This window comes from Taurulus bubalis, assembly GCF_910589615.1.
Source record: "Taurulus bubalis genome assembly, chromosome: 15".
Taxonomy (NCBI): Eukaryota; Metazoa; Chordata; class Actinopteri; order Perciformes; family Cottidae; genus Taurulus; species Taurulus bubalis.
The window spans coordinates 10,311,623-10,326,883 of NC_136603.1; the positions used below are offsets into that span (position 1 = coordinate 10,311,623).

General features: G+C 42.6%; 1 protein-coding gene across 1 annotated transcript in view; it reads right to left on the bottom strand.

Moving 5' to 3' along the window:
• erbb4b (erb-b2 receptor tyrosine kinase 4b) overlaps window positions 1-14,872 on the bottom strand; it is a gene marked incomplete at both ends in the record, with an annotated part of 274,023 nt that extends 259,151 nt beyond the window's left edge. Inside the window, one exon of the mRNA XM_079231242.1 lies at window positions 14,794-14,872. Within this exon, the coding sequence (XP_079087368.1) occupies window positions 14,794-14,872 (79 nt within the window). The remainder of the gene's footprint in view (window positions 1-14,793) is intronic.
• Between the last annotated feature and the right edge of the window lie 389 nt (window positions 14,873-15,261).

Sequence of the window (15,261 nt, forward strand, 5' to 3'; positions counted from 1 at the left end):
ACATTGTCTTTTGACTTAGGCAAAATAAAATGGCCTAAGTCACACTTGACATAGGGCGTTATTCTATAGGGGTAGAATCACATGATCTGTTCAACTGAGGATGTTGGCGATTTTACCAGAGGTGGCCAGTATCACGAGGAGATGATTTACGTGAGAAAATCATGTCATAAATTTGCCATTATTTTAGGAAGGTGACATCATGAAGGTTGTTTAAATGATTTAGCAGACTGACTGACATCCTTATTTTAGAAAAATACATTTCAAATTCAGTAGTCTGAATTTATATTTCCTCTCCTCATTTCCTCTGTGCAGATCCGTATTTTGTCAAGCTTCAAGCTTTTGTCAACACCTTCACCTAATAACCACTTCTAAACTATGGGATGTTGCAGAAAATTGGCGGAACAGTCTCTAATGATACTTGTTATTCTTAACCTATAAGCATAATGGATTTTTTGCCAAGAAGGAACTAAAGATTTATTAAAAAACATTATTTCCTCTTTCTTTTTTTGCATATTTTTGCCATGCGATTATGAAAATATTGACTTTCTTGGCACTCTCGGTTCTACACATTCAACCCAGAACCAGCACATGCCCAGCAGCAGAAATGGGTTGTTTGGGCTTTTGCTGTGTGAATGGTGAGCTTTTAGGAGCGCTGTCTTCAACTCTTCACTCATCCTTTTGTATTCAATAGATCCATTGAATAAAACCACATGCATGCCAATCTGTGTTTTGTTACTTACAATAGCATACTTTTCCCCATGCGGCTTCTCTATATCATTTCCTCCTCAATTATGTATTTCTCCCTCTTCTACTCATTACCTGATGATCACATTATCATGATATGGTTTTAGGAAATGGTCTCTAATATTCTGACATTATTGTCCCCTCTGTAATATTTGTGTGTTGTAGCTCGTAATATCGGGGATAACAGGATGAACCCTCGCTGTTTTTTTTCCTTCTCACACCTTCCCTCTCTACCTCCTTCCAATGGCTCACCTCTGATCTTTTGATCGATCTCTCTCTCTCTCTCTCTCTCTCCCTCTCTCTCCCTCTCTCTCCCTCCCTCTCCCTCTCTCTCCCTCTCTCTCCCTCTCTCTCCCTCTCTCTCCCTCTCTCTCTCTCTCTCTCCCTCCCCCTCTCTCCCTCTCTCCCTCTCTCTCCATTTCCACAGCAGAAGGAGATGGCAGGGGAATAAAGGTAAGAAACAGGCACTGGCATGGAAGAGTGAGATCTCTGCACTGGTTGGCTACAGCCTCCTGTTGTCATCCAAGAGGAAGAGGACAGACAGCCTACATTACACCAGATGGCTACAAAGAACCAGCAGACCAATAACAAATGTGCTGAATAAGGAGAGATATACAGTATACTGCAAGTCTGAGGAAAACCATAGACCACTCAGGGTATTTCAAATGAATTGTTACAGGCGGAAGCTACATAGAGTTTATTGGCTCTTGAAACAGGTTGGACTAGTTGGACTGTTTGTTGAGTATGAGTAGCTATAGCAACACATGGAAGATAGGAGTATTATAGCTAAAAAAGCAATTTAAATGATGCAATTAAAAAGTATAACTTCTCGGCTACACACACATTTATGTAGAACCTGCCTCACTAACTTAATCATGTCTTGATTATTAGGGGTGTATATGTGTGTCTTGGTTGGTACAGGGCAGAAAGTCAGACTAGCCTGCCGGGGCCCCAAGGGCCCTCAGTGGTTGAGTCTCCATTAGGCTGATGAGGTTTGGCAGCTGAAGTTGCTGGAGTTATTGTTGAGCTTCAAACCTGCTCATGGCTAGGCCTAATTAAACCTAGACCTCAGCCCTAATTTAAAGATAATTAGCTGTAGGGGTTAGCTACCACCACCAGCGGCTGAGATGAGTGTTGTGTAATATGTGTAGTACTGCATGTTAAATGGTAGCTTTTCAGTGACAGACCAGTTGAATGAAATGCAAATACCATCAGCAATTTAGAGTATGTTTTTACCCACAGCAGTTTGCAGTGTCATAGGTGCACACAAGTGTTCACACAAGCCTCAATGGAAACTGAATCTCTAACTAAGTGAGAAAAAAATACTCTGCTTACTGAGCTCTAAGACTAAATAGCGTGTCCCTCTGAGACATGCTGGCTCATTAGGAGTAAAGTTCTCCAATAAGTAAAACTACGAAACTCTTTAACTCTCCTATTCATCATTAATGAAACCCATTACCGGTGATACAACGGTTTCCAGAGTTTGTGTATTTATATCATACAAAGAAACAAAGCGGTGTGGATGCATTTCCGTAGCTGTTATGCGATAAACTGTCCGATCCTTGGGACCGGCCCGATGTTTTTCCCATTAAGCTGTACTGACAGCTTGACATATCCCAGGGTAGAGGGCTCTGATTCAGGTATGTTTTATTCATCCTATTGACTTCACATTGCTGCCAAGGCAGACAGAGAGCAAAAAGCCTGCAGTGTGGTAAGAGGGAGAACAGAAGATACCTGTTGTCGGTGTGTTTACCGCTCACAAAGCCAGATGCAGCTACGAGACAGCAGGTTGACACATACACAATATACTCATCGCCGTGCAGACAGAGATAGGGAGATACCGCCTGCACTGAGAGGACGAAGCTGCCTATTTATTGGGAAGACTTGTGGTCGGCAGGTCCGGGGAAGAGGAGGAATTACATCCCTCAAGGAGTTTTGTACTTTGCTACATCGTGCCTTAAGAAGAGAGTGCATCCAAACTGAGCCATTTGAAAAGTCATCTCCTTCTCTTCATTTTGACCTTCTGGCCACAGGAAGCTGAGAAATTTTCTCACTCGAAAACCGAGGTGTTCTTAACGGTCTCCAGAGTGTGTGAAGCTGAAAACGCCAGCTCTGTGTTTTAGATACTGTCGGGAACTGTGTGGCGGTAAAATGTGCAAGCTACGTATTGCTTCAAACTTCTTCTGTGATGACTTATTCTTGATGTCAGGAGAGCCAATCACGCAACACACTATTAGCCTGTGTATTGGGACATTTTGAGTCCCAATATAGCTGTGTAACATTGGTAATGTATGCCATATGATCTAATCATGTTTGTTGTTCATTCAAAACTCTGCTTTAATGTTTGGAACACCTGCTAATCACTGTAAGAGGTGGTCTTGCTTGACATTAAAAATAAAAAGATAGCTCCGCAATATTATTCATGCTTACATCATCATGTCCACCAGGCTGCTATTTAAACTTGCATCACTTCATTTGGTGACGATATGATACTGGTCCATTCTCCTGAAGACAGCCCAAGGGTTTCTTCTTTGTTGGGTGATAAATATTCCCCTGTACCATCTGTGCTCTCCTAATATCAATTAGTTCTTGGTTAATTATAATAATAATAAAAAAATTAAAAAACATCTGAGATGTGCTTCTTGTAATCAGATATGTTTTGCCAAGATCTGACATGTTGGATCCTGGAGATTCAGCACTTCCCTATACGGACAATGTTCATGAGACAAGTGCCTCATCTCCAGGCGTGTCACGTGGGGTTAGGAGCCGGGAGCCACAGTGGGAGCCTCCTCCAGGACAAAGCCCTTGGAGCAGCGAGACACTGTGGGCCTTGTTCCCCTTTGCTTGGCTCTATGTCAAGTGAGTGTTTGCTTACTGAGAGGACCAGGACCCCCCTGGAGGAGAACACAGAACACAGCCTCAGCTCATTCAAGTCAGATACATACATACACTGGACTTACTGTTGGTATGTTTAGGATTAGAGCATGCTTATGTCTATATCAATGAACACAACAATATCTACAGCTTATGTGTCACTGTATAAAGGAGGACAGGCTAGAGGTTGAAGAGGAGGATCAACAACAGATGTATATACTTATTTTTATACTTTGTTTTGAATAAAGCTGTTTTGTGTGCTGTACATAAAGAGGCAACAGTATAATGATGATGTCATCTAAAAATTCCATTTAAAATGCCTTGATATCCTATAGAACGTATACTATATGAACAGAGAAACTTCTACAATCCTAATTGCTTTGAAGCCATTTGAAATGTTCAATGCAACTGGAGTGAGCAGTGTCAATGTGCTTTAATTCTATCAGGAACAAAAATTCTCTCCATTTTCCACTCAGAAATAAGGTTTTATTTTTATTATTATACACATACAGTGAAAATCATATTAGTTTATTTCATCCTGGCCATAGGGAAAAGCCACAGGGTGATGCAATGGAAAACTGAGAACAGGTGCACCGTTTGAGGAAGAGCTTACTCACCCTGGCAACCCTGGCAAGCCATGATGGTCAACAGTGTCGAGTACACCCTCTGTCCTTCCTTTGTCTTTTCACTTTCCCTGTCTGCCTCTCCCCAGCATCTGGCTAAATCTCACCAGTGTCCTTGCTCGCACCCTCGGGTGAACCGGGCCATGTCAAACCTGCATCCATCAATCACTCAGCGCCAGCCGACGGGAGAGAGAGGAGGGTAGGAAGGCAGAAATGGAGGGATGAGGGCAGGGAGGAAGAGAGGGAAGGGCGGTAAGGGTGAATTATAGCCACCAGTCCACCCTCTCTCACCTCATTTTTCCTCTCTTCCCACTTCCCTGTCTCCCACTACAGCCGCAATAAAACTACAACTCTCACAGAGTCTGCTGTCAGGTCACAAAAGGGACTCTCAACTCATTTTAATCAAGCGCTTCACAGACCTATACACATGTCTGAGGAAAGGAGATGAGGACAAGGAGGGGAGAGGGGGATGAGAGACGACCAAAAGAAAGCGACAAGAAGAAAGTCAAGGGGATGAGGGGGAAAGTGGACATGAGAAAAGGGAGGGGGGAAAAAGCATAAGAAGGAAATGAGAGAAGGAAGGAGGACACAAGCTAAGCCAAGAGGCAGAAAGAAAGAGGTGAGAAGAAGCTACGGGTGAGCCTGTCAGCAGGTCTGTGTGTGTTCTGTGCAGAATGAAGTGTCTCTGTCAGAGCCCCAGCTCCCCCACTGGGACATTGCTGATTAATTGTTCGTCCAGCCCCTGTGATAGCGACCACTTTAACCAAGACTCCCTAGACACCCACCCATGTTCCATCCTCGCTGAAAGACACCTCTCCTCCGGTGTACCCTGCTGCCTGCCTGCCCTTCTCGGGCTAAAATTAGGAGAATTTTTCTTTCCCATCCCTTCTTTTTTTCTATCTTACCCTGGCTGCTACAAATAATCTTACATCAGCACCCCATTCACCTTGCCATCGGGGGATAATGTCTCTCTGTCGGGGAGAGGTTTTGGAACAGAGGCGGGGGGCTGGAAACAGCACGACATACAGTGTTCCCCCCCGTGTGTTTACATGAGCAGCAGTGACTGGCTGAGATAAAGCACCCTTGTCTCAGGTAAACAGTCTAGCACAGCAGGGCGAAGCGGCAGGGTTGACTTTGGTCCTGGGTCGCACTTAGTCAGCTTCTCTCCCATTTGACATACACTCCCATCCCGCCCACCCATCCCATCACAAAACATCACACACACCACCACACACACACGATGTAACGCTTTCCGTTACAGTTCCATAAGTCTGAAGTTGCTCAAAAAAGATCGACACAAGTAATAAACGCACAATATGTTCTGCCACTATGGGGTCTCTCAATCAAAACAATAAGAAAAGGCAGAGTTTGGTGACGTTGTTAAGTAGCGTCTGATGACTAAAATCCTTCTTTTGATTAAAGTTCAAAACAACCAATCAGAGCAGACTGGACTTTTTAGGGAGGTGGGCTTAAAGAGACAGGTGTTATAATGGAGCATTTGAGACAGAGGGTGAATACAGGTATTTGCAGACAGACATGAAGAAAAGAAAGAGATTTTTTAAACATTAAAGGCTGCAATATGTTCCAGAAACCTAAAATACAGGTATGAACCTGGAAATGAGCATTATTTGTCCATAAAAATGGATAATAAATACATGTATGATGACTTCTGGCAGATTTGATGCATGCACACAGGGAATATGACGCCATTGACAGGCGTTGAATAAAATAACAGTTTCCTTTAGGTTTAAATATCTGGGATGTCCACAACTGAGTGAAATAGGTGTGTGTTTTTAAACACTTTAAGGCAAAAAAGTTAAATCACTTTTTTAAATAGATGCTACCAAAAACAAGATTTATTTTTTGCACAATAGTTCACTTTTGACAATTGTGCATAAATCCCAAAGAAATCTGCTTTTCGGCACTATGAGCAATAACTGTCATACTCAGCATTGTCCTCTTTCTTCCCCTCCCTCTCTGCCAAGGTGCAGAACCGTGGCATCCATCCGGACGATTATATAGCCAGCTCCCAAAGCAGCCAAGGTCAATTGCCTTTCCTGCTCCTCTCATCCTGTGCTTTATGTACCTTCACATCCAGGGAAAGAGAGCTGCGCTATTTCTGCAATGCTGCAAGGTGACTGTGCCTTCACACCAGCGACAGCCACACTAATAGAGGCCAAGAAGAGTAACCAAAAAATCCTTTTAAATGTTAAAGAATAATGTAAATAAACCTATTCACATACAATTCTAATTACAACCATACACAATGATTAATTGTGTAGTTATGGATGAGAGCATCTTTGACTGATGTTAATGAAAAGGGATACATTACCATAATGTGGTCAGAAAAAAAATCTCCCAAAGGAGTTTTAGGAAATCAACTGACAATTTAGTATTTATACAGTAACTCCAGAGGGCAGTATGCCAGTAAAGGGATTTTAAAGCACAAATAATATCACTGTCTTCATAAACATTCAATTAGATGATTACATGTCTTATCAGAATACAATGTAATGTCTAACATGTGTTAGCAATAGATTTGACTTGATTCTTCCGCGTCAACATTGCTGATGAAAAAAGCAATTTGCCTGATATGCGACATAGACCCTACACATTGCCAAACTGTGCTTTTGGTACTCAATTTGAAAATGTTCTGCTCTGAGTGGTGATATCAAAGTAATTTAATATTAATCCTTATGTTATTACAGTAAGATTATCTTTGGTATAACCTTTCCGTTTCTTCTCTCCTTGTCCCATTCGTATAGCAAACTGCTAACATTTCACAATAGGATTTTTTTATTTTTTATTTTAAACGCGAGCATGTTTTGGTGCAGCCATTTTTCATCCATGCATAGATAAACGGTCCCCACGTAAAGTCTGAATATCTCTCTCTCTCTCTCCCTCTCTCTCTCTCCCTCTCTCTCTCCCTCTCCCAGATGTCTCCTTACAGCTGCCATGACTGACTGCAAACTCATTTATTACAGGTCACAAACGCCAAGTGCTTCATTTAAAAGGACGCCACCCTCCCTCTCCTCTAACACAAGTGAAAAATCGACCTGCAAGAATAGCACACAGGGCACACCGCTCCATTAGCACTAAACGGAGGCAGGCAGCGCCCAAAAGATGGGAACAGAGGTTTGAACAATAAGGGCAAAACCAAAAGACAGAAGGGATAGTTTTCTTTCGCATTGCATTCTGCTGGAGCCATTATAATGACTGTGTGCACAGCAACAGCGCTTTACAGTAGCCCCTTTTCTCACATTGATTCCGCAATCCCGCCAATTTGCTTTTCGCACTGAGCCAAACACCGGCAGTCCAGTGTATGGTCTGGGATAGCACCCCGGCATCACAGGAGCAAAAGAGGCATGGCATTGAACACAACAGCATCTGCGTTCCGCCTACCGGACTGTCCCTTTTCACACAGACGTTGGCTCGGCAATGTGACTCTCCCTGTGCAGGCTTAGCGGTGGAACCGCTCTGTCCCCCGATTCCGCCTCTTTACCTTTCATACAGAACAGCGAGGTGGAGTAATGGCACAACAGTCCCGCCTCAAACAGGCGGTGTGAAAGGGGCCAGCAACTACACTCCAATACAAGATGCAGAGGAAAAGTACACATGCAAACGTAGCATTACGTTGTGAGTTCTTGCTATGAAAAAAAAAAAGGCAACTCTTACTACAACTGTACAGACTGACTAGTTTTAAAAATGTTTGCGTTTGAATTTATTAAAAATGTACTTTGAACTTAACCCCCAAGTCTGTTTTGTATTTATTCAGGCACACAAATCAAAGATTTTGCGTGAAGCGTGTGTTCCGCCGGCCATATCCGATCTCACTCAAAGCCTGTCTGTAATTACATTGTAAATGCAGATTAGCTATGAATATTTTATAAAGGGGATTACTAAAAGAGGAAAGAGACAGAGAGCGAGAGAGTCGAGAGAAATCAGCCCTTTAACACCCACATCCAGAACTGCATGAAAAGCTTGTTTGAAGGTGGAGCTAGTCTTTCATGCCCGAGTTGTCAGCCTATTATCATCCTTTCATATGTTTGCCACCATTATTAACTTTGAGCAGGAATAGAACAATTCCACACAAAAAAAAGTGAGAATAAAACACATCACTCCAATATGTCAGGCTGTCGCTTCAGAGAGAGAAAAAAAACATGGCAGACCAACTCTTATCATTGGACTCCTTTTCTGAAGCGCGGCAGTAATGAGTGTGTCTTAACAAAGATTAGCCATAATTTCCATTGTCATTATAATGCTACCACATTATGTGGAGGCTTACAAAGCCACGGATGAAGACAGAGGGTGGGTGGAGGAAGAGGAACACGCAGACGCTGGAGCAGGGAGGGAGAGTCTCTGGAGCTCCGTTAGTCTGTCAGTCACCCTCTTTCCCTCCAACCTTGCAGCCGTGCAAACAAACACTGACAGACACAGTCGCCGCACACATCAACGTGCATACAGTATATGCGCATGTTTTCCCAGACCCTTTGTCACTACATTTTGAAGCCCTCAAAGTATGGTTGTCAAAGGGGTCGGTGCCTGACAGGCTTCTGCAGCCCTTCAGAAGGATGCGGAGGACAGGCGGGCTTTTTGTGAGAAGAGGAGCAGCAACAACAAAGAGGATCAGAAGTCACAAAAACTGACAGACATACATGATGTGTTCAGGCTCCCGACATCTACATTGTCTTGCAAAATAGGGGTAGATAGAGTTTAAAGGGGTGAATCTTGCACATTTGTCTTATACCTTAGACTGGTGGCCCTGGATGAAGGTGTGTGTGTGTGTGTGTGTGTGTGTGTGTGTGTGTGTGTGTGTGTGTGTGTGTGTGTGTGTGTGTGTGTGTGACACTGGCACCAGTCCACAATGATAGACATTTTTTTATTCAGCGTCTGTAGATATCCCGCAAAATGAATTTGAATTCAAGCCATGTTATCGTGAAGCAGGAAGTATAAATATCTCAAAAACACACAAGGAGGGAAGGTAGATGGGTCAAACAAAAACAACGGTCTTTCAGGAGACTGTTGTTCGTTCCCTGAGAAGACAACTTTGATTTATTTGTCAAATAACTTCCGTGCTTAAGTTACACCACTTCCCAAACCGTCTTTTCCTAAACCTAACTAAGTTGTTTCCTGTGAAGACGGGAGTTGATTTGGAAAAGACTGTATGCATGTAAAGAGCATACATGAGCACACCTTGCTAAACTTTTGGAAGAAAGTGCATAAAAAAAGAGGAGTAAGTAACTTGTTCGTAAAATAGCGTAAAAACAAGGTGTATGAGGATACATTATAAATGTTTAATTTAAAATGTTGCAACAACTGGTTCTCTCATCATATCGTAGTTTCTTTATCTTTCTGAGTAAAGTTGTGCGAAACTTAGCTAGGTTTTAGTCATTGTTTTACTCGCTTGCTCTTTGAGTCAACATTTTGTGTTTTTATGATTACAAAAACAACAGACTTCTTTCTGAACAAATAATGTATTTTGCCAGATAGACTTGCAGCAGAGGTGTCTGCACTGTAGATGAAACCGCTTTGTTTAGCCTCTTTTTCTTGGACTGTCGTTTGTGTCGATTCCCATTTCAACACATTTTAACACTCCAAAAGGCTGAATGCTAGCAGAAGCCCTGAGAGTTGTATTGTTATTTCATGCTGCAAGCTCTTCTTCGTGGCCCTAAATGCACATTTGCCAACCGAATTGATTTCCCCGCTACTGAAACTCAAGTCTCCAATCTGTCTAAACTAGCTGCGGTATATTGTCAAAGATATTGCTTGTGTGTGTGTGTGTATATGTATTTGCACTACCTTTTTTAATGAAGGCCTTTGGTTGCTGTGTATTCAGCACTCAGGGCCTGTGTTGCACAGAGGCTATCAGTATTTCTATTTGCGTGTCTCTCTCTGGCTCCTTTCCCTTTCAGTCTCTTGCACACAAAAACTCAAAGCTCGCTCAATTTACAGAAAGCAAAAAGAGAAACCGTGAAAAGCAGAGAAACATAGGAGGCAGTGAAAACAGCATAAAGCATTCCATTTTGAACAGAGCCTATCAAATCTGCAGTAAACTAATTGCTTGTAAAGCATGCTTCAAACATAGCATTTGCATTTTAAATACACACATGATAAACAGCTGGCCAAATTACACATGTACAGACATGCGTGATGCTTCAATCCAATTACAACATCCTTCACAAAAGGGACATTTAATAGCTGATCCAATAGTGATGCATGGCAAAAACACATGCACATGTATGGTGCATTTATATCGGCAGGTGATAAATGAGGGCGAAGCGCTTGTAAAGGTCACACGGGATATGATCCAATCATTTCTGCTGGCTGCAGACAGCCGGGCTGGTTATGAGGCCATCAACAAGTCAGAACTGAACAACAATGTATGCAGTCTTCAGATTGAACAAACATAATGATACAATACCCTTTGTCGGCCTAAACAAAGGCTTAATCAAATACATTTTGGAAGAATTTGATACAAATATAAAAGACATAAGTCCCTGTGGCGGTAATTACAGAATATTACAGTAATATCATTGCAGATTAAAAACACCATTATGGACCATAAGGTCATAGACTCCCTTTTGAGTTGGTCACTGTACACAACAACACTCTCAATCCCAGTTGGGATATTAGAGTGATTTTTCATGAGGGATTCTTGGGCCGCATTGTGGGTGCTACACATGTATTATTGATGCCAGCGGTTCAAAAGCAGTTTGTGTGTTGAGAGATGTAGAGATTTATAGGAAACTTAATGGTTTCCACTCTTCTCACAATGAAACTACAGTCTAGATTACACAAACAGAAGGTTTTTTATTCTTTATCTGGCTGCAGGGTGAAATCCCCAGGAGAGAAAAACACAATAAAAATGGTTAGAATTTCTTTTCAGCAGCAAATATCTTGAGGCTATTTTTTTCTTCTCTTGGCTGTCAGTAACTCATGGCAAGGTACGGGCATTGGTACGTATTTTAGTTTTTATTACCGTCACTCACTGGAAGGAAAGATCAACAAAAACTCACCAGATAAGAGGAAACAATAATGTGATTATGTACATCTGAAAACACTTCTTAACAATTCATGAAAGCAAACCTGGAAGATTTGGTGTCAGATTGTATTAGTTTCACAGATTTCTCCAAAAAGTGGATCAATGGCCTTAAGTTGGTCCTCATCTCTCACCCCGACAGACACAGAGGAGATAAAAGCACAAAAGGTTCACATTCCTTTATCCAACAAATGGAAGTGGATCACCACCTAATCAAAGACTGCCATTCTTCTAATAAAAAGCCTAGTGGCGGTGGAGGGTCAAAGCTCCTTTATCAGGCGACAGCAGGCAAAGATATGACTGCAAGAGGGCTTTGTGGAAAAGCAGAGCTGTGTGAGCCGCTAAATATAACGCCGTTCTTTCCCTATGCTTCAGACTGCTAGAAAGAAAAATACATTAAAAAAAGAATAGTGTACGACAAGTGCAAAAAGTGCAAAAGAGAAGAAAAAAAAACCTCCTTAATTGAGGAGAGTCTCTGAGTGCCTCACTCGACCCCTTGTAAACACTTTGACATGCTTCACAGTGGAACTGCACTGCCAGTGGGGCCTCTATACAAGCAAGGATGCAGTAAAGAGTAGCCATCAAACAACAATTACATTTTAAAAAGGCAGTCCAGAATCCTGAATAATCAAACAACATTTTCAATCAGAGGAAAGAAGAAGCTGCTGAGAGCTATAAAACAAGGTCATTTAAGGATGTTCATGCTAATTGAAAACCCACTCCACACATACACAGTTGCATTCGGAACAGATGACTTGCCTGTGCTCCTGTGCACAAAACCTATGAATATTCATAAACACAAATAGAGTTTTGGAACGTAGCCATATGGTTCAGAATCGGCAGCTGTATGCATTCCCCACCTCTATCCTGCAGCTCCAGTGTATTGCTGCAGTCACAGGAGGAGCAGTTCAGGGACTCGAACCCTCACATCCGGCAGACATGGGCCCCGCTGTCATGTGAACACCTTATTAACTCCATTTCAGGTGATTGTTTGGTTCGATTTAAGGATTACAATTACAATTTGGGAAAGTTACATTAAGTAAAAGCTCCTCAGCTAGAAAAAGAAAAGAAAAGAAAAAGAAATTTGTGTTGGTTTAGAACGGGCCTGATTTTCACATGCTGGACGGTGACAGCTTGATGGTAAAAGATGTGTAACAAACAGGAATGTGTTACGTTGCAATGACTCCTTGAGAGATTCTAGCTCGCATCAATAAACCTTATAGAAAAAAAAGCAATAAATTCATATTCTCTATTTTGTTTTAATTGCATGGTTCATTAAAACCCCTGTACAGCGTGCATATAAAAGCGAATCCAATACAGGCAGACAACTACTCGTTCGCGCGCGCTCGTGCACACGCCTACACACGCTCGCACACATTGCATTACTTCCTCTGCCTTTCCAACTCGCATGCAGAATTTAATCCGCGTTGACGACCATAATGTATATAATCCGCTCGTTTTACGTTTGTCTCTGATTGTTTTGTGTTCCTTTCGGTTCCACATGCACTTCTTTTGGAAGAGTTTAGATCCCACCAGGGGATGCGATCAGCCTGCGCCACCGCCACTGCGATCACCGCGCTGGGTTCTCCCGATTCAGATCAATTCTTCTGGGAAGTTATTGAAACACAGGCTGTTTCTAAAAGGGAATCGTTTGATTGTCTATTTGTTCTAATGGAATGCAATCTGTTTTACACCAGCATCTACGAGAACATGTGTTTGTACAATCACTGCAAAACAACATTTGTGATGAATCGAAACTTACTCAAATGACTGATATTTGTTTTCCAATCTGCCCGTCAAATTTAAAAACAAAATTGTTTCGTGAATAAACGACGCAGGACGTTTGTCCGACGTGCGATCTAACAGCATGGCAAATAACGCCTGCTCTTTTTTATGGAACAGAACGAGTGAGGGATGATTCGTTTGACTTTCTCATGGAGAGAAATGTTCTGTGCGTAAAATGGCAGGAGGACACGGATCCTACCTTGTAATTCAATCACACTCCTATGGAAGCGGATCGGATGTTACAGATGTGGCTCCGTGCTTTACGCTTTCACTGGTAATAACATTAAATGTGCGGATTGCAAAATATGTCTCATTCAGGCTTTCCACGTCTAGCAATGTGATAATGTTCCTAAATATGTTGGAAAACATTTCCACTAAAATGTTAGACCAGTAAGACCAGGTGCAATGGGACAGAACTCTCCACTCGTAAAAAAAAAAAAAAAAAAGAAGGTGCCATGATTTTAAATCCAATGCAGATTTCCAACACTTGCTTAGACACTTTAATTCAACAACTTTAAGACTATTTTGACATATTACATGCTTGGGAGCATTTTTGTATGCATGTGTATACGTTGTTACGGTTAATTTAAATGTTGCAGTCACAGCAAACAGCCATTCATTCTACATATAGTTCCACACACAAGGGGATTCACTGTGTGTAAAGAATATCGAGACAACCAGAAAAAGAACGAACGAATGGATGGATAAAGGAAGCAACCGTGTGTGAATTATGGACATGCTTTTTACAAGCCCTTCGATCTCTTTCTCTCACATACACATACACACGCGGGCGCGCGCTCCCCTGTGCGTAAAGAGCGCCGCTGCACTGTGCACACGGTACTGCCGCCGTCAGTGCGCTACAGCGCAGATCAAACTGTGGTCCACAGAATCCCCGAAGGGTCTCACTTTAAAATGGGGAATGCTGTAAATTCATGGTAATCCGCTTCGCTTTGATCCCGTTTACTGAATGCAGATGGATAAATGGCCACCACTGCTATCACCATTTGCTCAGGTGAGAGAGGATCACGACGAAAACACAACTATAGATTATTTCCAAGCCAAGTCCCTGCGGGACATTGCATTTAAAAGTAGTTGATCAAATAATCAAATACATGAGAATAAAAATTAAAAAAAAGATGCAGGAGTTACATGTTATTATACCCATATTATCATGGTGGTTTATGGATAAACTGGTGGGGGAGGAGGACAAATAAGCAAGAAGGAACTTTTGAAACATAGTCGAGCCTCAGACAGCCTGTTTAGCCACAGGAGGGAAGACAAGAGCACAGTAGCCTGTTGTAAAGCAAGGCTGTCACTCCTCCGTGTGTGTGTGTGTGTGTGTGTGTGTGTGTGTGTGTGTCCACACTGTGTCTAAAGGACACGTGCGACGGACAATAAATGCTCTCCGTTCCCTCTCAAATTCAACAGTGCCGCTCTGTGCACGGAGAAGAGGGAGCAAGTCACTGCCTCTGATTCCTTCAGCTCAGCACAACAGATATGTCCCGCTACAACCTGCCATCTGTTTCAAACCAGCACCTGTGCGTCAGCCCTTTTGAGACCTTTCTTGATAACATGTTTCTGCTGACTGATAGTTGACATGACAGCAGTCGTGGAGGGAAAACCCCACGTTACGTGCATAAAAACAACAGTAAAAGGGGAAAGTGTGCTCCACGGAGAGTAACTGCGCGCGGAGAGCAGCTCCACGGAGACACGGCTGCGTCCACTCACCTGATTGCGAAGAGCTCGACCCGAACAAGAGGCAAGTCAGGAGAAAGCCGAAGCAACACGGGGCAGTCGTTGGTTTCATGGTTGTGCTTGGCAAGTATCTCCTTTAAATTCACATGTCCAGCAGAGTATCCTTTTGGTCAGAAAGGATGAATCGTTTGCCTTTGAAGCAGCTTCAGCGTGTGAGTTTGGGGACTTTAGTCGCTCTTGACTAAGTTTACAATGTGTCCGACCGTCTTCCGCCTCGCCTCTCAGTGCCTGCGGGAAGAATTAGTGACTGACGTAGAAGCAGAAAGAGTCGAATGTTAAGTTTCCTGCGCGCACTGTAACGCTTGTCTAAACAGTATAAAGCACTACTCATGCCATTACTCCCCGACTTGGATACAGTATGCAGCTGTAGACTCGTATTGTTCAGACACACCTCCAGAGCGTCTGAACTCCGCCTACCGGCTCTATGATTGGCACAGGTGC